Genomic DNA, 27,755 nt, shown 5'->3' on the forward strand with positions numbered 1-27,755 from the left:
ATTTCATGAAAAACATTTATTGTATAATAAGTTGAAAAATTTCTTGAAAAAAGTCAAAGTATAGTATGTAAAAAAAATTCATGAAAAAAAATAAAAGTATAGTATGTCAAAACATTTCTTGAGAAAAGTCAAAGTATAGTATGTCAAAACATTTCATGAAAAAAACTTATTTTATAAGTTGAAAAATTTCTTGAAAAAAGTCAAAATATAGTATGTCAAAAAATGTCATGAAAAACATTTATTTTATAATAAGTTGAAAAATTTCTTGAAAAAAGTCAAAGTATAGTATGTCAAAAAAATGTTATGAAAAAAAGTCAAAGTATAATAAGTTGAAAAATGTCTTGAAAAAAAGTGTCAAAGTATAGTCACAGAAACACATCTCATATCCATCATACATACATCCATCAGAGCCTCCACTAGAGGGAGTGAGAGGACCAGAGGACCAGGAGTCAATTAAGCTCCTCAACATCCCCGACTGGAAGCTTCAGCCCTCAGCCGAGCCGAGCAGACCTGGCCCCGGCTGCTCCGGGTCTTCACCGACCAGCAACCTCCGCCTCTCTGTGCCGCATTCCTGGGGGTGAAGTAGCCAGGTGTATGCCATGTGTATCTACCCACCCGCGTAATCAGTGGGCGTAAGGAGCGGGAGGACCGGAGCAGAGAGATGTCTGCGCCGGGTTTCACCAACCTGAACAGCTCCGTCAGCTGCAGCCAGAACGGAGGAGCTGCACCTCCCTACCACCACAACGGTAAAGGCCCGGAGGATGAGATTAGACTGCCGGCTAGAGATAGCATACTAATAACCCTCTGGGATGTCAAGCTACTTTGTCAGGCTTTATTATTTATTTTTTGTGTTCAAATATTCTCCTGTATTAATTAGAACATTAATTACAAATTAGGTTTATACTCGGTTAAAACTGATTTTCAGGTTTCAGGTTAGCTTGCTAGCTGAGGTTAGCTTGCTAGCTGTGGCTAGCTTGCTAGCTGTGGTTAGCTTGCTAGCTGTGGTTAGCTTGCTATTTGTGGTTAGCTTGCTAGCTGAGGTTAGCTTGCTAGCTGTGGTTAGCTTGCTAGCTGAGGTTAGCTTGCTAGCTGTGGTTAGCTTGCTAGCTATTTGTGGTTAGCTTGCTATTTGTGGTTAGCTTGCTAGCTGCTAGCCTTTGAGCTAACGTGCTATTTTAAGTGTTAGCAAGGTAACAGAGTGTGTGACAGATTGCGCACCATCATTTCATATTTTCTGCTTTATTCTGGAGCTCTTATAAACTACCAGTAGATTACATTTACATTGAAATAATTGGTTTTTATTGATGTCTCTTGCTGTGCTCTTGCAGGGATGCTCAGTTGAGTAGCTAACCGGGTATTAACCCCTCACTGCTGTAGTAACAGCTGCTGATGAAGCTTGTTGTTTTGCAGCTAATGATGAACCTTTGTTCTGTGCTTTATTTACTAATTGAACATGCACCTGACCACCCCCTCCCTCTCTCTCTTCAGGTCCAGCACAGACATACCAATCCATGCATCCACCTGCAGGCTGCTACGGAGCCCCACCTCAACAACAGAGCTACCCCACCATCCCTGCCGACTCCACTCCTTTCCCCAACAAAACACCCATCATGAACAGTGCCCACAGTGCTAACTACTACCAGAGCAACCACCATCAGCAGCAGCAGCATCAGCATCATGTAGCACCCTCCTCATACAGTGCAAGTTCTGCTCCTCCTTCTCAGCCATATGCCACCCTCCCCTCTTCGGCACCACCACCACCACCATCATCAAATGCCCACTACAACCAACAGCCATTCCAGCAGCCACCGCAGCAGCCGCCACCATATGCCACTCCAGGATCCTACTATGGACAGCAGTCATACCAAGCTCCCCCAGCACAACAGCAGCCCAGTTTGGTGCCTGCACCATCTGGCGCCCCCGGAGCTCCCGTCTATCCAATTGTTTCGTACCCTTCTGCGCCAGGAAGTAGCCAATACGGCACCCTGAGTTCCTCCCAGAGCACCTCCACGCATGGAGTCATGCCCACCCAGATGGGCGCACCCCTACATCAGTACAGCACCTCTCGGCCAGCCTCCACAACAGCAGCAGCAGCGCAGCCTGGGTACAGTGTGGCTCCTCCTAGTCAACTGGCGCCGACAGTCAATGGTCAAGGAAGCACAGGTATGTGTGAATTTATGCCAGGGCTGATCAGCTGCCGGCTGGAAACTTAAATTCCTTAAAATCTTAGTTTTTAGTCCAGAGCACTATATGCATTTGGGCGTTGCAGAAGCATGCATACTAGCTATATTGGTCAGTATCAGCTTTAAAAAGCAGTATTTGTGAGTATTTGTATCAGTCGAATACTGGTACACACATAAACAAAAACACATTCAGCATTCCTAGAAAGTTAGTTGTAGAGTTTGTCTGTTTGTGTTGGGACAAACAGGGTGTTGTATCCTGTACAGATTGTAAAGCCCCCTGAGGCAAATTTGTGATTTGTGATATATAAATAAAATTGACTTGACCAGAGTTGAGAGGATTCCCAGCAGTTCAAAAGTCAAATTTTAATGGATATTTGCTTGGCAGCTGTTACTACTGTCTTTGTTCAGCAGTTGGATCTTTGTTTATGCAGATCTCCATTCTCCTGTTAGAAATGTCCTACCTATTCTTCTATGTGTTTTTTTGCTCGTCCCAAACCACAGTCCACCAACACTATGACCAAAGCCACCAGGCTTCTCTGAGCTACGACTCCTACGGCGGGGTCATTCACAGCAGTGGTGGCGCCGAGCGACCGCCCTCAGGAACCCCCTCCACTTCAGTCCATTCCTCGCCGGGCCGCCACCAAGGTAACAAGATTCAGGGTCTTTATAAAGACTCTGACACAACACATACACAAAAAGATGAATCGGCATTGTTACTGCTCTTCAATGCTGCTGGTACTGATGAACGACAGCTTGTCAAATTAGGTTGTTGAATGTTAAACCAAGGAATGTTAGCAATGGGCCTAATGTATGTTTGTTTCTACATATGCAAAGTTGGAAGTTGACAAAATGCCATGGTGCAGTTAACTTTCCAGACAAAATAGTTGCAGATGTTTCAAAATAATATTTTAAATGTAATTTGAAATAGCTTAAAGTTTTCTTTTGTCAATTGTGTTAAAATGTTGAGGCCAAAACCCCCCTTTTATAGTTGAGGTCAACATGAAACAGTTTCCTGTTTTTTTGTTTCACTGCTCGCAGAAGAAACGCACCAGTGCATTGGTTTCAGAAGGTGTCCTAACTTTTTCTAACCTGCTATACTTTGGTGTTTGAACATAAAGTCATTACAGGAAGCTCTTGTTTTTGCTGTTCTCTGGTGCCTGTTTTTTGTCTTTTCTGGTGCAAAGTCTGCCACGAGCACGTGTTTACATGAACAGTTTGAATGTTTGAAATCCTGCTCTAAATTTACAGTGTGTGTGAATGGGTCACACAGTTCACAGCTGTGTGTGCAAGCAGATCACGTGTGGTACGTTTCCAGTCACACACACTTTCAAATGTGCAGGTGTGAGTATTTATGCAAATGTGAGGGTTTCAGGTTGGAATTCATCACTTACCAGCCAGCTGCTGGTTTATTTTGTTTGTGACATGTCATTTTTGTCCCCACTGTCAGCTTAGCAGGTTAGGACTCTTGCAACAGCTGCATTTAATCAGAATTTGAGTTGCAAAAACCAATTGACTTTAAAGCTTTGCATAGTCTCAACAAGAAGAGAGAAATGACATCTTAAGAGATGTTTAAGTTCCAATAACTACAACATTTCTCCAGATTTTTCACTCTCTGTGGCCAGAAAATGTGTACCTAAATCAGTTTCCTCTGTCAAAGTGATTTTGGCCTCAGGCAACATGTTTTACATACATACATACTGTACATACAATAGCAAAGGACAGACCTCTCTTATAGGCACGTATTTAATGGCAGGCTTTGTTGTTAAGTATTTCAAGTGGGTAATTAAATCAAGTGGTCTAATCATTTTAGCTGGGTAAAAGCTATTCGGTGACACTGAATGCAATGATCCACAGATTGGGAATACCTGTGAAAACAACTTTGAGGGAAATAAAGTCCCACATCTGCAAGCCTATAGCCTGGTTAAATCCATATTTTAAAAACCTCTTTATATATTTTATAAATGCATAAAAACCTGTAAATATTTCACATAAGCAATGCACAGCCCCCGTGTTTACAGTAAAACTGTTGATTTCTTTTTATAAATATACACAGATTGACAGATTGACTAGACGTCTACTAAACTTTTCAACCTTTAATAACCTTAATCTAAACTAAATGTCTACAGAAAGATAGACATATAATATACCTCTATTAACATATTTTCAACATCAAACTTCTCAGTGGTTTTGGATATAGAGTTCATGTGAAGCAACATGTTAAGCAACCCAGCTTGTTGTAAAACAAGTTCACCCTCTCGCTCATAACCAGAGAATTCAAAACATTTTGGCCTATTTAAACTTGTCTTTTCTTGTGCATGTAAGCAGATATCATCAGTATTGGTCTTAAAGGCACAGTTCACCCCAAAGTAAAAAAATTATACATATTTTTTCCTCTTACCTGTAGTGCTATTTATCAATCTAGATTGTTTTGGTGTGAGTTGCAGAGTGTTGGAGATATCGGCCGTAGAGATGTCTTCCTTCTCTTTAGTATAATGGAACTAGATGGCACTCGGCTTGAGGTACTCAAAGCGCCAAAAAAACCATTTGGAAAAACAGCAGTGACTCTTTCCAGAAATTATCCCCGGCTACTCGACATAATCCACAGACCTTGTTGCGAGCACTTTCATATAGGAACTATTTTCTTTCTGCCGAACTATACCCGCCAACTGTATCACTGCAGCGCAGGAGGAAGTGTGCATCAACTTGTGGATGAGAGGCTTGTGACAGCATGAGATGTCAACATTAATGGCGTCTTCCTTGGTTGAGCCGTAACGTCAGCTAGCTCAGTGGTGCTAGGTGAGCTAGCAGTATCGGTTAGCTATCAGCCTCTCGTCCATGAGTAGATGCACGCTTCCCTCTGTGTGGTGAGACATCTCTATGGTTGATATATCCAACACTCTGCAATTCACCCCCAAACAATCTAGATTGATGAATAGCACTACAGGTAAGATGATGAATATGTGGTTTTGATTTTGGTGTGAACTGTCCTTTAAAGGTAGTTTGACAAAATGGGGAAACCATCAGCTTCTTTGATCAGTGAATGGAAGAAATTGCCTCAACACACATACTTGCAGACACATCACATGGTATGAAGTTTAGTGCCTGATCTCTGCCGCCCTGTCTGCTGTCCAGTCTTGACAGTTTTCTTATGTATCTTTCCCACTCCCCCCTTCCAACAGGCATGCAGTATGGATATGTTGCTAATAGTGGAGCTAGCTCTGCCTCTGCCACCACCTCAGGCCCAGCCGCTGCCCCCTCGTCATCCAGCTCTGAGGATGAGGATGATGATGAGGAGGAGGATGAGGAAGCAGGTCTGCTTTAGCCTTTACCTCCCCATAACCCATTCATTAGCACTTTCTCCATCCCCACAAACTCATTCACACCAGAAACGTTTTGCAATTCCACCCATCATGTTTACCATTGGTGCATTTCCATCCCCTAATGTCACCTTTTGATCACTACCGCTCTCCTCTTCTGATTCACTTCTGCTCTACGCATTAGGGATGTCATGATACCAGAAATGTAGTTGTCGATACCAATACCAGTGAAATTCTGCGATTCTCCATACCAGGTTATAATTCCCTCTTATCTATTTTATATTGCTGTGAAAACATCTCCTTCAACCAACTGGATTTATTCAAGTTTCTCAACTAAAACTACATATTACAAGATTACATTTGAACACATCATGATAATGTTATAATTTACCCTTGCCCAATGCTCATTTTTACTGAATAGATAATGCATCATAATGTAAATTAATGGGAACTCCTGTGTTGAAATTGGCAGGACAAGTCCTGCAGATTTCAACATAGATTTGTTGTTCACAATGTAGCATTATCAGGGATAAAATAGGGTGCCTGCTCTGGACGTATCGATAGTGAGTTTACTGCGTCCCAAACACATTTTCTTTTGTCCCCGGGATGCTGTTAGTCTCGAGCCCTGATCCATGTTTTTCTACAGTACCTGCGGTACTGTACCATCACGTTTTCAGAATTTTGGCATCGACTTGGTACCGAAGTAACGGTTATCGTGACATCCCTACTACGTACCAACATGCTTAATCAGTTTGTAGCTCATCATCCATACCTTCCCCTTTCTAGTAGTCTAATGAGATATTTCCCTCTGCTCTCCGTCCTGCTGTCCCCTCAACAGCCTTCCAAAGTTCATGCAATGCTCACCATCTTTCCCCCTAACGGTCATCAGTACTGACACTGAATCATCTTTTTAAATCTGTATGTGTACCCTGCTCTGTTGCTCCATTTAACGGTATCTTTAAAAGCTTCTGGCAGGTTCTGCTGGTCTTAATTGTCATGCAGTCAGTGTCTAGCTCTCTCTCACTCAGTAGTCTTTAGGATATGATCATCCGTCTGTAGTGCACCTCCAATTACCAGCAGTCATCCAACTGTGGTGATAAAAAAATAATCAATAAGTTCCGGTCTGTTTGCGGCTCTTGAAACTTAATTATTGTGAGGTGTTTGGAATTGAATCAACAACAATTATGATAAATGATTAATACTTAAAGATATTTATAAAATAAAAAAAACACAATGCCCGGTCATAGCTTCTAAAATGTGAGGATTAGCTGCTTTTCTTGGGTTTCATATTATTGTAAATTTAATATTTTGGGGTTTTGGACTGTTGGTTTGACAAAACTAGCAATTTGAAAGTTCAGGAAAATAACGAATGTGTGGAAAAAGGATCTTATTTTACTTCTCAAGTATGTGAATCGCATAACACTGTTCTGTCCTGAGCTTAAACAGTCTCATACATATGTGTGTTGTTATGTACCACTCAGGTGTTGATGACGATCCCCCCGGTGCTGTGTCATCAGCCAGAGGTTAACGGGTTTTTAAATATAGCCACTCCCCTGCCAGCAGGTGCAGGCTCTCTGTGGTCATGTTTAATGACTCGCCTGCTCCCCATAGGACAGAGCATGACTGCACAGCGAGCACTCATTTACACCTCTTAATAAAAAGAGAAGCTTGTTTTAGCTTTCAGCTTTTCCCCCCGTGATCAATCCTCCCCGGTCTGTAACAGGCTGCAACAAAATACCAGTTGTGGATTTCTGGATACCAGGATAATATCTGAATCAAAATTGTGATATTAATAAGAGCATTTTTTCCCCCATAGTGATCACTTTATGGCAGTCAAAATTACATTTAAACAATCAACTTATGTTACACTGTTAGGCATTACTCTTCAAATGTGGAAAACAAAACCCTAAATTCACTTCTTGTTTTTTTAATCACATTTTGGTTTTAATCATTTATTTGGACGGCCGAATTATGTAAAATAAAAGTATAATATAAGTTAAGATAAGATAAGATATTCCTTTTATTAGTCCCGCAGTGAGGACATTTGCAATATGCAATATGATCATATTATTAGGATAATGGTACCACTAAAAGTTCAAAATCTTTTTTGGGGATTCAATATATAATTTTTTCTTCCTCTTTACAAACATTGAATAAAAAGTTAATCAAGAATAACAAATAAACTAAATTGGTAACAAAATAAAGATAGGTTATGTAAATTGAAATTTAACTTTTGGTACAAATGTGTGTCTCCTAAGGCTTAGTTCAGCTGTTCTGAAGTGGGGTTGTATGAGGTACTTATCCATAGTCAGTGTATTATCTAGAGTAGATGACGATCAGCATGCCGTCAGTTTGGAGAAACAGACCGGAGTACCAGCACAGGAGCAAAGTAATATATTGCTGGAACCATCAAATTGACCCCAGTTTTGCTAGAAAAATTGTTGTTATAAGTAGAGTAGTCTCATTCAACTCACATGCACTGTTTTGCTTTCTTTGTCTTCTTGTGTCCTCTTTTCCAAACCTGCTGAGTCACCCTGACACTAGTGTGAAAATGATGAGTCGTCTCAAGTGAACGACATAAGACGCAACTGTTGTCATGGCAGTGCTTCATTCAGGCACATGTTGCATCTTCTAACACATACAGTATGTGGTCCTGAGGAAAATTTAGAGACTCTAGAGATGCAGCCTTTTCCTCTGTTCACACTGATTATAGATGATCAGATCAGTTTCGCTTGTGAGAAACGGATTAGAAAGGGAACGTGTCGGCCACAGTATGAATGGAGCTTTAATTATCAGTAACCAGATGTGGTGGTAACAGCCTGGGGCAAGCAGAGTGGGCTTGTGACTAACCAACAGTTGAGGCTTGGAAGAAAAATGGAAAACTGTGTCTGCTGCAAGGCAACACTTACCATGAACAGATTTGTTTTACTCTCATAACTCCTGGCTTGCTCCAGCGGAAAGAGGAGGACGAGGAGGTGTCTGAAGAATCTAGGAGTAGGAGGAAGAAGGCTAAGCTGTTCTGTGTCCTCCTCCTCCTCCTCCTCCTCCTCCTCCTTCTCCAGAGCAGATAATCCAGTAGTCTGCTGGTTCGATTTAGTCAGAGATAATTGGATCCCGTCCTGTCCAATGAGCTCGCGGCCAGAGGCCTGCCATGTCTTGGTTTGCTGTTGCTGATCCCTCCTTTTGGCCTTCATGGATTAATGGGTTCATTCAGATATTCTACTCTTGTAATCCTTCTGGAAACCCCTATTCATTATTGGACATGAGAGGAAAAACAGTGGCTGCAATAGACCATAATGCAAGACTTATCTTGTTTAGATAATTTTTCGTGGTACAGTAGAGAATCACATAGGAAGTGTGACTACAGAGAGCGAGTGGAAGGACCTTGGGGTTGAATTGGCCACCATGATGCCCCATCTACAAGACCTGTTGAGTTTTGAATAAAGGCCGTTGATACATTAATAGACACCACAAATATTTTTGTTTGCCCCTTTTATCTCTATGGGTTGTTAGGCAATCTAATAATCACTAACTAAAAGAAAGATGAAGCAAGTTGAGTGAAAGCATGTTAACGGTAACCTGTCGAGTTTTCTCGTAAATAAACAGTTATGGTTATTATATATATCAGGGTTGCAAATTCCTCATAAAACAGCCAATTTAAAAATAAAAAATAAAAAAATTAATAGAATTAAAATGGTCTCCTCATCGCTCCACACAGATCTGATGTAACCTTCCTCACATTAACACATGAAACAAACAGAAATAATATTTCCATCCAGTTTTCTACTTTGTTTTTCACCGTTTGAGGCTCGACTAGCGCTTTTTTAATTAAGTTATCTTATCGTTGCTTATCTCGATACACCTAATAATCGCACAACGGTAGTGGATTGAAACAAGCATTCATTCACAATTATGTTTTGCGGATTTTCTTGAAATCCGGGTAGAAGTTGCAATGGATAGAAACCCGGCTAATGTCTGTGTGTGAAAGAGAAGCGGAGAGAGTGTGAATGAAGAAATGGACTTAATCAGGAACAAGTACTGAGAGAGTTGTAAAGTGAGAGATGATGATAATGACCGCCATTCTGTAGCCATCACATGATCTTTGTAATCTTTTGCTTTTCTCATGTTTCTCTCCTCCATATTTTTCCCTCTGCTCGCTCCATGTTTTCTGTCCTCAGAGGCCTGTTCGCCAGCTTGTTCAAGACTTAAGTGCATCTTTTCATCATGTTTTCTTCGCTGTATTATCTCGCTCTCTCTCCGAGGCCTGAGGGATTCCAACCGCAGCGTGTCTCATGGTCAAACCAAAACAGAGCCGCTTTTCATTCCCTTTTAATGTTTCCTCTTTTGTTGTTTCCCTCCTCTTATTTCATTATTTTCATCTTGACCCTCCTTTCTTCGTTTTTATTGACTCTTCAGTTGTTGTTTCTCAGGCCTTCCTTCTTTTTTTTTATCTTCCCTTTTTATCTTTCAACCTTTTTTTGCTCTTTTGTGTTACTTTAGTCTTTTGCTTCTTTAGTTTTGCTTTGTTCTGTTGTGCCTTTTTGTTTTGCTATCCCCATGGGTCCTTGTTTAACTATATCAATTAAATTCTTTACTCCTCCAGTCCTCCCAACCAATCTTTGCCTTTTATTTCAGTTTTTAATAACTCTTTCTGTCTCTGCGTCTCTCAGGTGGTGACACGTCGTCCTCCAGTACTGGCAGTGCCTCTCCGGTGCCCAACAGCTATGATTCCCTGGAAGGGGGCAGCTATCCAGGTAGGTTTTGATCACAAACTCACTGTTCATTTAAATAATAGGCATACACACAAATATATCACATTGCAAAAGTGCTCACCAGTGTCGTCTTTGTTATTTCATAAAGTTGCTGCTCTTATTGAGAGTAACGGTGAGCCCCAACAGTAGATTACGCTGCCATTACGTTTGGTAACATTACATGTAGCCATGTATCAAAAGGGTTAATGATGAGCAACATTTCCTAAAGGATAATGCTGCAACGGTGTGTTAGGGCCATTGTAGGTTAAATTTTTTTTATAAAAACTCAGAAAAACACTTTTCTTTGTCAAGCAACCACATTGCTCCACTTTGCAAGGTTGGCTCAACCTCATCACACCACAGACGCCACTGTTGTAAACACTGGTAACGTGAGCAGCTGAGTGCAAAACTGTGCTAAGGCCAGACACCATCTGAATTTCAAGTGCGCCTAAAGTAGTGTTATGATGGTTAAGATGGCCTCTGAGGGAGACGTTTTATCTTGCGTTATCAGATAAATCCTAAAGATCGCTGTTTCCGATGTCCTTTCTGACGGACGGCCTCTGAGCGAGGCGAATGTCTTGAAAGATGAACATTTTCTTTCTTTCTTTCGAGAGAATATTCAAGTTTTTCCTCAGAAATTCTGGCTTTTTTTCTCAGAATATTATCCCCCCTCCCTTGGCTCTGTATTTTTATTTTATTTCCTTTTACGTACGATGTCCCTAATGCACCGTCATAATATACTAAGACTTTAATTAAGTTTGACGAGAGTAAATGTATCATGTAGCATTTTGGTGTGGCCATGATCATAGATGCAGGTTGAACAGGTTGATGGAAAATGGGGCGAGCAAAACATAATAAAATAAACAGTACAGAACAAAACAATACAAACAATAACATCACTAATTATATCTAGCCAAATGACCAAATATCTTTCAGCATCAAAATATCTGCATGTTGGATGACGTTCAACAAGTAATATCGGAGAAGTGCAGTGAAAGGATGATGAGATGCACTTCTCAATTTATGTAAAAGCCTGAGATGAAAATGGGACACACGCACACACAAACACTTAACTCCACATAAATATCATATTTCCAAAATGCACTACGCAGCTCCACTGACCTTTACACTGTCGTAATCAGGTTAAAACATTGAAAACCACCTGTCCTCCAAACACACATCAGATGTCTTAATGCGCATCTCTCTTGTCCAGATTCCATGCCGCCCTCCGACGATATGACCAACCAGGTTGCGCCCTACGGTAGCTATGGTTACCCCAGCATGCAGCCGGACTATCTGCAGGGACCGGCCTCCCATGGTGACTCCGCCCCCTCTGATGACCAGTACGGCCAGTCAAGCTACCAGCAGTACTCCCAGGTGAGGCCACAGCTGGAATAAAATCGATACTGAGAAGTGTTTTTGTATTACTGTTGATGTGATTATTTCTTATTTGCAAGTGAAAAGCATTTTTAACAGTCTTTTAACAGTTTTCAGCTCGTAGTTTGTTGACTTCCCCAAACCATATTAAATGTCCTGTCAGCATTTGACATGAATCATCATGTAACTTGGCAGTAACGTTGGTTAACATTATGCAGCGTCGGCAAACTGCACACATTCGACGGATAAAACACAGGAAAAATAACCGGTCGATGGTCAATGTTTGACTCCTATCCTCTTCCAAGGATAAATGGATGACACAGCGTCAGGCTTCAATATAAATGTCGTGGCAAAACCCATCTTTTTTTGGGGTAAAATTGTCGAAACTGTGTTGTGGAAAATGTCTTCTGTTAATGCGAGTTTGGTTCTGGAAATTTGGCTGGGATATGATTTTTCAAAATAAACTGCACTTATTTCTGTCAAATTTTCTGATCCTGCAGGCTCAACAATTCTCCTTTTTCAACATTACAACTGAAAATATAACACATGTCTGCCATCGTTAGAAAATAGTACTTAGCTAGCTTCTATTGAATCTGCAGCTCTCCTCTGCTTTACGGAGCATTAACGTGAGTTTCAGCTCATTGTTTTGCCATCCAGCCCACAACAACTTTATTGTTCTGGTTCACTCTCACCGCTCTCATAGCATCATGTTCAGCCACAGCAAGCAGCAATAATGCCAGCTTTGTCTTTTAACAACTGTTGATAAACTGGTACAGAAACTTAACCTCAACACTGATCTTTGTATTGCAGTTTGGCTACAGGGCTTATAGTTTAATGTCTCATCTCCTCTTGCAGCAGCTGTAGTGTTCTTGTTGTATTGACACACTAGTCCTGATTTTATCACAGGAGTAAAAACTAATTTATGTCTCTCTCTCTCTCTCTCTCCCTCCTCTGCAGCCATTCCCAAACATGTCCCAGCTGTCTGCAGCCCTGGGGGGGCTGAGCGGGGTGCCAGAGCTGGAGATAGAGGCCCTGAGGCCGATCAACCTGCTGATGGAGAGGAGCCTGCTGCCTCCCAGACCCCTTGAAGCCCCCGAACCGAACCTAAGCCCCGACCTCAAGAAGGTCAACTGTAATCCACAGTAAGTAAAGTAAAGGGGGGTGTACTATTGGGTTATAAACATTGCTGTTTAAAATTGCGTACTATTTTTTTGTTCATATTTCATATCACTGTAATTTGAAAGACTTGTTTTGAGTTATCTCTTTCTCACACACACTGAAATTCACTCTGTCCTGGTCTAGTCTGTGTTATCTAATACGCTTTTTGTCTCCTTGTGTTTGTCCTGCTGATCAGGACATTCAGGTGTACCCTGACCAGCATCCCCCAGACCCAGGCTTTACTCAACAAGGCTAGACTCCCTCTGGGCCTCCTCCTCCACCCCTTCAGAGACTTACAGGTATGATTTGATGTCTAAAACCCCCAAAAACACAACGTATACAGTGGAATATCCAGTGGGACAGTGCAGAAAAGGATTTTCCCTGAAAGAGGGACACCTCCTCACGGCAGTCTAACTGAAGACTGGGGGAAGAATACATTCCTTATATTATGTAAAACTTAGCCGTCTTTGTCCACCCGTCACATACTGAACCGGTTATGAGTCTGTTCTTTGTGACGAGCAGCTGCAGTGACAGCAGGACAGGCAGGTGGAGGAGATTGATGATGAGGTGCAGTAAGATAGCTGAGTGTATTTATAGGGGTGTTAGTTGATGTGGTGTCAGAAGGTATGAAGTGACAGAGAGCAGGAATGCACTGATGACACGTGAGAAAAAAGTAGGAAGTTAACACCAGCCAAATGGTTGTGACTGGAAACTTTGACCACTCAAGCAGCAATGATGGCTGGAATAAAGTTGTGAGAGGGGTCAAGTATATTTTAAGTCCATCTACAAGGGACTCACTGAAAATATGATTTTGCCTTGATTATATTCACGCAGTAAAACATATTCACAACCTTGAAACTGCCCAAGTGCATCCACGATGGACTTATGGATTTTTTTGGTGGCAGTTACAGTGCACGTTCAGAGCCAGTTGCTACTGCTTTCATAGTAGATGACTGTAACACCGTGGATGCAGGTTTCCCACTCACTTAACACTACACCGCTTGCCAATTTCACACTACACAACTCTGCGCTTGTCATAATTTGCTTTAATTATAAAACAGATATTCGTTCTCTACAGTTCCACCATGCACCTCTAAATCCTGACACCACTGATTATTTATTAAAAACAAAAACATCTGTGAGTATGCTTTGTTCCAAAACAAATGTGCTTTGTTTACAACCACTTCATAATCGGTGTTAGACAACCTGACGTTCAAGTTTTGTTTTTTTCTTGCGGATGAAATAATTTGTGTAACAAGAATACAGTTTCAGCTGTATACTGAAGAATAAATAGCCTATATTGTGAGGGAAAACATTTTGAAAATTCTCAGGCGCTACATGAGCAGGAGAAGTCCTTGAGAAAATACAGTCATAGAAACGTAAGAGATGGAGACAGAAAACAAAGACTACAGTCCCAAAGATTCAACAGAAACAAAGCTACTCTTCAGGCGTCTGCCAAGGAATGAATAGAGGAATGTTTTGAAAAGGTCACGGTTGAGACTTAACTTGAAAAGAATCACAAAAATCTAAAATATTCAGCTCTCAAGACACAAATGTACTTGCTCTCAGTATTTACTACATTTTTACCCCCTTTTTTTTTTTCTTCGTCTCTCTGCAGCAGTTACCGGTGATCACGTCGAACACGATAGTGCGCTGTCGCTCCTGTCGCACCTACATCAACCCGTTTGTGACCTTCCTGGACCAGCGCAGGTGGAAGTGCAACCTCTGTTACCGGGTCAATGATGGTATTGAGTGCAATCATGAGAAGTCTTATAATCATCATTATTTCATCATTTTGTGTCCCACATTGTTTTGCAGATGTCAAACCTGCTCTCTTTTTTTCTTTCTTGTTCAGTTCCAGATGAGTTTATGTACAACCCAGTCACCAGGTCATATGGCGAGCCCCATAAGAGACCAGAGGTCCAAAACGCCACCGTGGAGTTCATCGCCTCCTCAGACTACATGGTAAGCCAGTTGTAGTAACGGAGGCCCTGCCGGGAGGTTTCTATGTGTCTGCCGGCACCAGAAGGGCTCTTGAAGCCTAAGTACATACTACATACAGTATATTTATGCACAGTATTCAGCAGGTAAATGTCTGTCCAGCTTATATATGAGGTGTCTCAAGATTTAGGAAAATACACTTTATTGAACATAATAAATGAACTTTCTTTACCACACTGTTTTATTATCAACCAGTGTTAATTTACTTAAATGTAATAACCTTTTCAATGATAAAATATGTATATATATATATTACATTCATGACGTTTCTTTAAGGGAATCCTATCCAAATCTCTTCGGCAAATGATAATTTAGAATCCGTGATCAGCATTGCTTGCTTCATTGTTGACATCTACGCGGTGCTTGTTGTTTGAATCGTTGTGCTAACATTATTGGGTAAGCGCAAACTTTCTAGATTATATGCTTTACTCACAGGTGTGTGAATTGACCTGGTAAAGAAGCGTCTGTAGTGCAAAATAATAAAATGGTAGTTTCTAAAGAGATAAGAAAGAGCCCTCTCCTCTGCTGCTGCTTGCATATGGGGAAAACACTGGCTGTCTCCTCTGTCCCAAAACTTTTGGCTGTTCTTGTGGAGTCATGAATGTTCATTTAGTGTGATTGTTTGTCCACTAGAGGGCAGTCTTGTCTTGGTGCTACAACAGCTGGAGGCGAGGGTATTTCCACTGTATAAACTTTAATTTAACAGAGAAAAGAAAAAGCGAGCGACTGGAATAAAAATGAACTCTTACAGACCATAAATTAAACATAATATTACATATATTTTCACATCTATCCCCACTAATCATGTGTGTTTGTTCTATCTCTTGTGTGTTCAGTTGCGGCCTCCTCAGCCAGCGGCCTACCTGTTTGTCCTCGATGTTTCTCACAACGCTGTGGAAGCGGGATACCTGAAGTACTTCTGTGAATCACTTATAGACAATCTGGATAAGTGAGTGCTGTTGATAATCAATACAATGAATGTGTTTTTTTTGTATTTTTTGCATGATTTCTTGAAAATAAGCAGATGATTTATGATTCTCTGGAAAAGTTTTCCACCTAAACCAGTTCTAACAGGGTTGTTGTGTGCTTCAGGTTGCCCGGGGATACGCGCACCAGGGTGGGCTTCCTCACCTTCGACAACACCATCCACTTCTACAACCTCCAGGAGGGACTCTCCCAGCCACAGATGCTGGTGGTGTCGGACATCGATGGTACGTCTGCTCACTGAAATCAGACTTTAGATTGAATACTCAGGAAAGGAATTTAGTTTTTTAACTAGGGCTGAATGATTTTTAAAAAAAAATGTAATTGCAATTATTTTTGACTGATATTGCGATATGATCTGCGATATTAGAGAGAATGATTTTTTACATCATTCTCATTTTTTATTGCTCACTAAGTTACATAAAGGATGAATTACAAATGTTCATGATTTATCCCTCACCCTATGATTTCTTTAATTATTTAATGATGTGTTTAATTTAATGTAAGACACCATCCACATCTTTGATATAATGTATAGCAGGGGTCTCCAACCCTTTTTCCTCTTAGAGCTACTTTGATAAAATTAAAGTGTTCGGGAGCTACTCATGTTTTATATTATTAGTAACATTTATTCACATTGCTCAGCTCCACCCAAATCAGCTGAATAAGCTTCTTTTGTGTGAACATTTAGAAAATGTTGATATACAGGCCCATGCTACACCTTTCCACCAAGTTTCATGAAAATCGGGCCAGTACTTTTTCCGTAATCGTAATGACAAACAAACAAACCAGCAAAACGATAACATAACCTCCTTGGCGGAGGTAATAAAAAAAGCTTAATTTGCACCACTGTAATGCTGCTGGTCTTGTGAAAATCTGCATAAATCTTTTTGCTGTGATCCAAATGTCTGTTTTGTTTTTTCCAGATGTCTTCATACCGTCTCATGACAGTCTAATGGTGAACCTGAAGGAAAGCAAGGAGGTACACTCTTTGTTTTTTGTGCACATAAATGGCTACAATAACACTTTGTATAATCACACTCTTTTCTTCCCATTCCTTCATTATTCTCATTACTTCCTCTCTCTCAATATTATTTCTTCCTCCTTCCCTTCCCTCTTCCAGCTGGTGAAGGACCTGCTGACGTCACTGCCGGGCATGTTCAGCCAGAGCAGGGAGACCCACAGCGCCCTCGGCCCGGCGTTACAAGCCGCCTTCAAGCTCATGTCGCCTACCGGGGGCCGCGTCACGGTGTTCCAGACACAGCTGCCGACAATAGGCGCCGGGTCGCTGCAGTCGAGAGAAGACCCCAACCAGCGCTCGAGCACCAAGGTACGAATGAGGCGGCGGATGTTTTGCTGTTTTGTGAGCACTTCAGTTATAATGTCTTTCTTTTTTGATGTACTGATGACATAGTTAAAGTTTCTGCTATCCAGCATGTTTTTAGATTTTCATTTTTCAAATAGAACGCAACCTCTAAATAATGGTGGTGCTGCATTTCCCGTGATTTTTGAAGCCTAAACCAAACCATATGACAGATGAAATATAGCAAGAGAATGACTCTTCCTCTCCCCCAACTGTGTGGATTCATACTTATTGTCCTGGCGTTCCCAGTGCTGCTGTTATATTTATATTCCTGCCACAACTCATTTTTATTTCCAGCCACAACGTCATAATTGGATCTCACGTTTTAGTTAAGAGAGAGACAGAGCACTCATGGAGGATCATGCTGAGCTAAAGTCTGTTTTTGTCATCCCAGGATTGTGATTTATTGATCTTCATCATCTGTGTTTTATGTTTGATCTGAATAAACTGCCAAGAAGCTAGAGCGATTTGAACTAAGAACAGATGTGCTTTCTTTTTCAGGGAAAATGATTTTCTGTTCTTTGACTTCTGTGCTTTCAGGAGAATTGAGCTGAAAAAATGGAAATAAAACAAAATATAGTCCTTTCCATATTATACATTATTTAGTGGACACAAGTGTATCTAATAGCACAGGAGGCTTTAAGAGAAAAACTCCCTAAAGCTGTTGTTGGTGATTTCTTCCTCTACAGAGCAGATCAAGAGGATTTCTTTTTATAATGAGCCTGTATCTTTTTCCAGGGAGTTCAGCACCTCGGCCCAGCCACTGACTTCTATAAGAAACTCGCACTGGACTGTTCAGGACAACAGATTGGGGTGGATCTCTTCCTGCTCAGCTCCCAGTACAGTGACCTTGCCTCACTAGGTAAGAACATCGGCAACAGGGCTGTTGAAAGTTTGTTTATCTGCTCACCCAAAACTTTGATTCAGAGTGAAATATCTCAACAACGGTTGGATGGTTTACTGGGTCAAAATTTCCTCTTGTCACTTTGTGTTTTCATCACAAATCTATGTTTTGAGTATTTTTGAGGTGGATATGAAAAGTTGGTAGCTTGCTCCTTCACACAGCTGCAGTCAGTTTTTATTCACAGTCATAACAATTGGTTCTAATTGAGACCCAGAACCATGGCACAAAAAGCAGTAAAACATCTGTTGAATTTTTTAAAGCACACCTGCAGCTTTATACTCTTATCCATTGTTGGTCACTAGTTATGGGTCATAATTGCAATGCTTTGAGCAAGCTAGAAACTGATCCATAGTCAGTGTATTACCTACAGTAATCACGCCCACAGTTTGGAGAAACAGACAGGAGTACCAGCACGATAGCAAAGCAATGTACTGCTGTGGACGGGGGCAGAAAGAAAATACATTTTAGACACCTAAAAAAATATCAGTTTAAGTGTATGCTATATTTAGAATATTTTCGCCGCTTTACCTTGCCGTCAAACAGCCTTTTCCAACGGGGAACTGAAGCCATTATATCACTCTCTTCAAAGCCACCAGACTCCATTGACAAAAACAATAATTTTACCATCGCAGAACACGGGAGTCGCTGTTCTACCGCTGCCTCGATCGATTAGTTTGTTTGTGTTGTTGTGTGACTTTTTAAAAGGGTTAGTTTGGTTTCACAGAAGTCACACAATAACAGAAACAAACTAACCCATCGAGGCTGTGGTAGCAACTTTCGTGGTCTGTGGGGTGAGGTTTTTGTCAATTGAGTCTGGTGGCTTTGAAGAGAGCATGACCGAAAAGGTATGAGAAACCACAAGGGACATTTCTATCACTCTTAATAAGAAGTCATTTAATTAAAACTGTTCCTTTTCTTCAGCATGTATCTCCAAGTATTCAGCGGGCAGCATCTTTTACTACCCCTCCTTCCATTACGTTCACAACCCGGCTCAGCTGGAGAAGTTCCAGAAAGATCTGGAGCGCTACCTCACCAGGAAGATCGGCTTTGAGGCGGTCATGAGAATACGATGCACTAAAGGTAACCGGGAAACAGAAACTCTGTTTTCAAGTGTCTTTCTCTACATTGTTTGTGTACCTGCCTTCATCCTCTGCTTTCCCTTTAGGTTTATCCATCCACACGTTCCACGGTAACTTCTTTGTGCGCTCCACTGACCTGCTGTCCCTGGCCAATGTGAACCCGGACTCTGCCTTCGCTGTCCAGATGTCTATTGAAGACTCTCTGGCAGACTCGTCTCTGGCCTGCTTCCAGGCTGCTCTGCTATACACCTCCAGTAAAGGTACACAAATACTTTTAAGTTAAACCATGATGCTAAATTCAAATAGTATTACTGTCTCTTATTATTCATCCGTCTATCCTGGTAGGAAAAAGGCGAATCCGGGTCCATACTCTGTGTCTACCGGTGGTCAACCAACTGAGTGACGTGTACGCCGGAGCTGATGTTCAGGCCATCACTTGTCTGCTAGCCGATATGGGTGAGTCCGTTGCATAAACGCTCAGCTGTCACAATCTTTTTAAATACGTTGCTTTAATGTTTTTGTCCATGTTGTGATGTCATGAGAGGTAGTGTGAGGTCACTAGAGGGAAAAAAATGGAAATTATAGAGAATCAGTAGAGTAGAAAAATGTATGTACTTGTAGCTTAAATTTGTATAAAATAAAATAGTTTGTCCTCAACATGAGATGCAGCCTTTTCAGAAATGTACTAGAATGTCGTACTATTATTTGTGAATCTCCACATTTCAGCCATCGACCGGTCGATAACGTCCAGCCTGTCGGATGCTCGTGATGCGCTGACGAATGCGGTGGTGGATCTGGCGAGCTCCTACAAGAGCAACGTGTCCAACCTGCAGCAGTCCGGCCTCGTCATCCCTTCGTCCATGCGCCTCTTCCCCATTTACATCCTCGCTCTGCTCAAACAGGTGTGGCTGTCGGCACATACACACGTCTTATAAGCTTTAGACACATATACGACTAAAACCAACCACAGAGCCACAGTCACACATTCAATATTAACACCCAATAATCCACCTCTACATCAGTGTTTACATCATCACTACCCCTCCCTCTACACACATAATAAAAGCAGAGTTTACACTCATACACACTCCCTGTATGTTAAATGACTGTATTCATCCATCCAGGACGTGTTCATTCATCCATCCAGGACGTGTTCATTCATACATCCAGGGGGGGTCCACTTTCAGACACACTCTCACACACTTGGCGTCATCTGAGACTATAGGTCTGATCACAACAGCGTACACCCTGAACATTTAAAAACACAGTTCCTACTTATTAAACACTGTGTCATGATTAAGGTAAAATTACAGATGGGCAACAATTCCGAGTCATCAGAACTACTTACTTACCTTCACTGTTTAATCCACCTTCATTACAGTGTAATGATATTCAATGAGTGTTTCTGAGTGCTTAAAGGGATAGTTTGTATGTTTTGAAGTGGGGTTGTATGAGGTCAATAGTCAGTGTATTATCTACAGTAGATGGTGGTCAGCGCAGGAGTACCAGCACGGGAGCAAAGAAATGTACTGCTGTAAAACGTATTTTAGCCACCTAAAACCTGACTATGGATAAGTACCTCATACAACCCCACTTCAAGAAATCCAAACTATCGCTTTAAGCAATCTAAGGAAAACTCTGTCTTTAGCAGATGTTTGTTTGAATCCAATGACTGATTAGAAAATCAAATGAGAGATGAACTCCATGTTGTCTGACAGTTATAACCTTCAGTATCAGTAAATGATAGAAACCTGTGTTGTACCGGGCAGCTCCTGACTATGAAGCAACATCAGGCTGAAAAAAAGGGAAATGGCAAAATACAAATAAATGAAAAAAAGGAATACAGATTAACACACATATTAAAATGATAAGTATTTCTTTTCAGAAAGCCTTGCGGACGGGCACCAGCACGCGGCTGGACGAGCGGGTCTTCGCCATGTGCGAGTTCAAGACGCAGCCGCTGCAGCAGCTGATGCGAATGGTTCATCCTGACCTTTACCGGCTGGACAACATGAGTGACCAGGTAGGACACGGACAAGACTGAGCAATATTAATGTAACTTGTATGTAACTTAAACTATTATCTCTTAGGCCTTTGGAGCTGTGAATGTAGATTGTAAAACAAGTAACAACCCTCACTGTACTTGTGAACAAAGTGACTTTTATATGAAAATAAAACAAAAATAAATGGAACAAACTTGAGTGTCACTAACTAATCTGTTGCACTATTTGTGTTACACCTGCAGAGGGCGCTCCATCTGAACGACACAGTGGTTCCCCAGCCTCATCTACTCCACCTGTCTGGTGACAATGTGAGCAGAGATGGAGCTTTCCTCATGGACTGTGGAAACGTAAGCTTTCAGTATTATTTTTTATTTATAACACTCTGGAGCGATGTGGCTCTGGTTTTCCTCAGAAAGTCAGAGATGATGTTTATTTCTCCTCACTTTTTATTTTTGCTCTTCTTTTGCCACAAATCTGTCTGGTTGTTTTGTTTTCTTTAACAAGTGTAGATCATTGTAAACTCCTGGAATCATTTCAGGCCAGTTTTCATTGAGTTTTAGTGTCACATGATTCAATTTAAGTGGACTTTCAACCCCAACAAAATAAAGTACAGAGAGGAAACTGAATCATTCATATAAAGACATTGAATATCAGCGAAAAAAACATCACTTATGAGCAGTTTTTCCCAGGACAGTTGTTGAAATATGTAAAAAGAAATTAGGTATTAAAGGAATACTTCACCCACACAATTACCATTTGTACCAATCAGTGACTCGCCCTGTGTTACCTTGTGTTCTTGAAGGAAACTTAGTTTTTCTCTCATGCCTCCATGGTGAATCCAAAAAACAGAAGAGTCCTGATGAACTAAAGTAAATGGGGGGCCGCGTTTAACAGCAGCAAATCTATATCAAAACATCCAAACTCTCGCATAACTCATGCAGAATAATCCAAGTCTCATTTATCCAGTTGTGTGCTCGCTACTTCCCAAACACATGCATTGAAGTGTTTTAAATAGTAAGGTTTTAGCAAAGATGCATGTATTTGGGAAGTAGTGAGCATACGACTGGATAAATAAAGGATAAAGGATTATACTGCGCGAGTTGTTTGAGAGTTTGTAAATGGATGTTTTGATATAGTTTTGCTGTTAAACGTAATTCATCAAGACTATTCTCCATTTTTTGATTCTTTGTTCACGGTGGAGGCATGAGAGAAAAATCAAAGTTTGCTTCAAGAATTCCAGGTAACACGTGGTGAGTAATTGATTCATAGTCATTTTATGGGTGAGCTATTCCTTTTAAAACTATGCTCTGATAACCTAATTTCATAATCACCTTCTTACTATGAGCTGTACATCCTGCATATATTTCCATCCACCAATCGGAGTTATTGAATGTTTAACTTGTAAGGAACATACCTGAAGATGTTTTTTCTGGGCCTTTTAACTTTTATTGCTGCTTATTTAGTCACAAATATAGTAATATATTATAGAGCTGTGATGATTAATCGATTAGTTGTCAACTATTTATTGAATCGCCAACTATTTTGATGATGGATTAATCTGTGTAATGTTTAAAGAAAAAAATCTAAATTCTCTGATTCCTGCTTCTTAAATGTGAATATTTTCTGGTTTTACTCCTCTGTGACAGTAAACTGAATATCTTTGAGTTGTGGACAAAAGACATTTGAGGACGTCATATTTGGCTTTGGGAAACACTGATCGACATTTTTCACTATTTTCTGACATTTTATAGACCAAACAACTGATCGATTAATCAAGAAAATAATCAGATTAATCAACACTGAAAATAATTGTTAGTTGCAGCCCTAATATATTATCGAGAATACGTGAAACAAAGCTTTCAGGAGCTTTAATCTGTGTCAGGACGATTAGATACTCTGTATTGACTCTGTTTCTGTCTGTGCAGGTGTTTTATCTGTGGATCGGCAAAAGCTGCAACGAGGTGTTCATCCGAGATGTTCTGGGCTGCCCCAACTACGCTTCAATACCCCCCAACATGGTCAGTAAGACTGTAACTGTATACAAGTAGCCGTCATTTCAAATAAGATGTCCATCATTTAAAAAGTGAAAAATGATGCATTTATATTGAAGAGGAGAGTTCACCAACATCCAAACATGTCGGGATATGACAGAAAATAACTATGATTAGGGGAAATGGTGGTATTGTTTTGCACACCACCACCGCCCAGTTGCTGCATGAGTGATGTAACGCAACATTGCACACATTTGCCCTGAACATGAGTCACAGATTTGCTCCACAATAAAAGAACACTGCGTTTCTCTCAAAAAAGAAAACAACTCATGCAGCAAAACAGATTTGCTGTCGTAGCTTTTTTAACAAACTGCGCTGCTAGACCTGGAAAGCTCTGTCATTACCACACTGTGGGTGTGATGGTGACATCCAGAACTAACAGCGACCGTCAGCACTTGTTTATGCTGCTTATTGTATTTTTCTAGAAAGGGGTCGATGCCACCTACGAACACCACATTTTAAACCACAGGCATATTTCTGTTGACCACGTTGTGTAGCCGAGATGACCACGTGAAACCACGTTATCTGTTTCCAATCTGAGATGCACGGCAGTGAAAACAATGCTGTTGATGTTCTCCTCTCTTTCTCTCTATGAACCCCAGAGTCACATTCCTGAGCTGGAGACTCTTCTGTCTGAGAGAGTGCGAGCGTTCCTCGACTGGCTGCAGGACAACAGAGCGTTCTGCTCCACGATACACGTCGTCAAGTAAGCGCTGCCACACATCTGGATTAACATCTGACTTAAACTCACATCTTCTAACATCCAGATTTTAGAAAGTCTGAGAGGCTGTTTCTTCTTCTTTTGTTTCTTCTCACGTTTTAAAATGATGTAAAATCTTTACACAGTTGACCTCAAAATACCGTAACCACTAAATAAGTTTCACTTCCTCTTCCACCAACGTTACCAGCTGCCAAACATTAGGAGGGTCCAGCTTCAGAAGGCACAGTAGTGTGACACTTTCTTTTAAGGGTGCTCTGATCAGTTTTTTGGGACCAATCACTGATCGCTGGAAGCTGTATCAGCGAATACCGATCACAGGGTCTATTTGAAGCCTTATACTGTATTTATCGTATCTATTTATTCAACTATTCTTAACAACACTGTATATTACTTATATATTAAGTAATACAATCAAGAGATGAAAAAGTATCATGAATTGACAACTGATTATTTATTGGCAGGCAACATGTGCCTCATATTCCACTTCAGCTATGTTCATACTACAAGCGACAAAAGCAACAAAACGGTCAAGCGGGCCAGCTACATTTTGTTGGCGAGTCGCCGTTGAAGTGTTGCTCAATCGCTTGTTGACGTAGTTTTGACCTTCAACAGCACTGGGAACTGGCTAACGGCATTTTTTAGACGGAACGAAAAAGGGTGAAACAAAAACACATGATTGTTTGACGCTTTCACGTCATTGGAGCGCTGAAAAATGTTTATTTGTAGCGCATCACGCCCGTCATGCAGTGTCGGACGTCAGGTTGTAGCTTCTTGTCGCTGACTTCATTTGAAAATGTCTTGTAGCCTGTTGCTGTATCGCTCGTAGTATTAGAGACATAACTCACAACCTGGTGAAGCCATTTTAGCGGCGTGTAGAGAAATTGTCCCATGTTTTGCTTCATCTGATCGACCTTTACGGAGACACCGATGAAACTATTTAGAATGACTATCGGCCGATATCGATCGGTGGCCGATCGATTGGAGCACCCTTAATTTCTGGGATTGAAGTTTAGTAGAAAGGAGTACATTTAAGATAAAAGCAAGTTTGTATTCATAGCCTTTACATCTGCTGCTGTAATCCCTGTGTGGGATTACTAAAATGTATCTTCAGAGTAAGTGGCTGAGATGTGGACGGGGAAACATGGAAAACCTGAATGGCTGTCAGGTCTCTAACTAAAGAAAATCTTAGTTGAATAACACTCATATGATTTTGTCAACTAATCCGTTAGTTGATTTAATCTGTAGAACTGAGTTTCTCCACAAAGAATCATGCAAAAGCACCACTTTAAATCCTGTGTTTACCAGAGATGTGCTCTCAAGGTTCTTGGATTTAGTAATTTGGCATGAAAAAAGCATAAAAAATGACTAATTGACTAAAGAAATCTATGTCGACTAAGACCAAAACGACCAATTAGTCGACTTACCGACAGGTTACAATGCCAAGTTACACAAATATGAAACAATATATATATATTTTTGCAAACAGTCCAAATGAGGTCAGAGGTCATGGCCAGCCTTCAGTGGTGTCTCTTGGGCAGAAAGGCTTTAAGCCTTGGTTCTGTTTTCTGCACGGACTTGAACTGATGCATCTTGTCTCTGAGGAACTGTGACATGTTTCGCTATTTTTATTTTATTTTAGTGTAAACTATTAATCAAAAACAAGTCAACAGATTTAATTTATTTTGAGGGTGTGGTGACGGGAAATGAAGTAGAGAGGGGCCGATAAACATGCAACTAAGGTTCCCGGCTGGAATCGAACTGGAGGCGTTGCAGTTATAGTTTATGTGGTTTGTGTCGACCAACAGATGAATCTGTATGAAACTAATGAGTTGCAGTGTCCAATTCCCCTTGTGACCATCGGAGTCCCATAGTTAATCTGTTTAAGAGAGAAAGCCGACAGCTCCGTAGATGTTGTCGGCTTTCTGAAAAACATGCTCACATTTCCAGCGATCTGCTCTCGACTGGCACCACACAGAAACAGGGTGTGACCAGTTTTGTGTTTAACTGCAATCATGCTCCCAATAGAGATCGGTCTGAGATTGACACAAATATATTTCCAGTGTAAACACATAGTGAGTACTGCAGTGAGGTCATTGATTGACAGCGGTTCACAGGGAACGCATTGTTTCTGTTTCCTCTCTCTCCTCCTCTGTGGCACTGCATTGTTGCTCCACCACAAGTTTACACCACAGTGTTGCTGCTGTTGTTCTGGTGGAGGAGAAGGAGGGCTGATGTCAGTGCAAACGGACTGAGGATGTTTGCATCACTGACGGATGAGAAATGCATGTAGAGAATTGTGTGTAGTGTTTTGGAAAAAGTGTAATTTCGAACTGCAATCTGAGTGTAAATCAGTAAATGTGCTTGTATTTTAGCAGAATTGGTTCAGGGGGCTGGTACATGAGTTGCAGGTTGAGGTCATTGTGTCTCAAGTACCAGTGTTTGTGTTTAAACAATTGGGGAAAACTGTAATATATGTCAAATGTTCAATGATACCCAGCCTTACATGGAATCCAAACTTACAAACTTCAGTGCAGCTACGTATATCCCTCTTACCCTCTCGTCTTTTTCTCCTGAAGGGACGACGCCTCGGCTAAAGCTACCATCTTCCAGTACCTGGTGGAGGATCGGTGTGAGTCGGCTTCATCCTACCATGAGTTCCTGCAGCACATTCAGCAGCAAATGTCCAAGTAGGCTCCAATCACACAGAGAGAAACTTTGGCCGCTAGAATCCGAAAACCATGGAGAGAAAAGGATTTCGGCCTCGTAGAGTGAAAACTAGCGTTAGAAACGACGGACACCCATCGCTCCTTCAGACCAGTTTTAGGGAGATGGGTTACCTCCAAACACTCTTATTAAACAAATCCACCCTCCGAGCTCATTGGTCAGCCGGGATATGACCATCAGAAGTGGAGGAGGGTGATAGATGTAGAAAAGAATAAAGAGTTACAGAAATAAATAAATGAAGAACTGGGATTTTCAAAATGAATTATTGAAAGAGCTCCTCCAGCATCTCCTCGCTGCCTCTTAACCACTGTCTAACCCCCCCCCCCGTTTAGCCTCTCGTCAAACCCTTCGCTGCTGAGAAAAGAAGGGGACAATCGAGCCAAGAAGATGCCACTTCAACACGTCTTTAGTTCGATTTCGTGAGCCTCACATGTAGCTAGTGCTGTCTTTTTTTATTATTATTATTATTATTATTTTATAATTTATTCCCCTCCTCACTCCCTCAGTTTTATTTTAAGACTTTTTAATACACTGGAGAACAGAAACAAGCATTCCGTTGTTTTTCCGGCATGAAATACGAAACGCATGTCACCGTTTTGTTCGCTGCTAGTCTGAGCATTAGACGACAACCGTCTGTGTAACGGGAATATAATTCGACAGTGGTTGGATGTTCAAACCCCCCCCTGTTGGCTCCCTCTTCTCTCCTCCACTGTGTGAACTCCTGATTTGTCAAGATCAAAATCCCCCCACTGTCAATCTTCTAATTTGTTTTATTTTTTCCAGGCGCTAACTGAAGTTGCTATCCACTTTGTAACTATTGAAAAAAAGAATCTTTTATGTGCGATAATTTATGAACCAGCTTATTAAATAAAAAACAAAAACAGGACTCTGCTTGTTTCATGTCATGGTGCCATCAGTGACATTAAAAACAACCAGATTTTATTAGACTGCTGTTTTACATATAGGTATGTGTTTAAAAAAACGGTTGCTACAGTCCCCAAAGAACCTTTGGCTGTTATCTTTGAAACGGGTTGATGTCACAATTCTTGGACATCCTGTGACTTTTCAGGACCTCGACTAATTGCTCTCGTGTTTCGACACGTTTACATCATCCGTCATTCCCTCCACTTTACAGATCT

General features: G+C 41.1%; 1 protein-coding gene across 2 annotated transcripts; it reads left to right on the top strand.

The window, feature by feature from the left end:
- The first annotated feature begins 477 nt into the window (after positions 1–477).
- On the top strand, positions 478–27,502 carry sec24b (SEC24 homolog B, COPII coat complex component). Of its 2 annotated transcripts, XM_074649042.1 has the most exons (24): positions 478–746; positions 1,489–2,163; positions 2,685–2,828; positions 5,363–5,494; positions 10,171–10,254; positions 11,465–11,628; positions 12,586–12,770; positions 12,983–13,085; positions 14,405–14,531; positions 14,642–14,751; positions 15,624–15,736; positions 15,880–15,998; positions 16,698–16,753; positions 16,895–17,101; positions 17,873–17,996; positions 18,960–19,118; positions 19,204–19,377; positions 19,463–19,573; positions 19,844–20,019; positions 21,003–21,140; positions 21,363–21,467; positions 23,046–23,138; positions 23,774–23,877; positions 26,469–27,502. In XM_074649042.1, the coding sequence occupies exons 1-24, from the start codon at positions 662–664 to the stop codon at positions 26,581–26,583; spliced, it is 3,603 nt and encodes a 1,200-aa protein (XP_074505143.1). In that variant the 5' UTR covers positions 478–661; the 3' UTR covers positions 26,584–27,502. The 2 variants fall into 2 exon arrangements, with proteins under 2 accessions (XP_074505143.1, XP_074505144.1); XM_074649043.1 differs by lacking the exon at positions 5,363–5,494.
- The last annotated feature ends 253 nt before the right edge of the window (positions 27,503–27,755 follow it).

The sequence above is a fragment of the Sebastes fasciatus genome, chromosome 10, assembly GCF_043250625.1.
Source record: "Sebastes fasciatus isolate fSebFas1 chromosome 10, fSebFas1.pri, whole genome shotgun sequence".
Classification (NCBI taxonomy): domain Eukaryota; kingdom Metazoa; phylum Chordata; class Actinopteri; order Perciformes; family Sebastidae; genus Sebastes; species Sebastes fasciatus.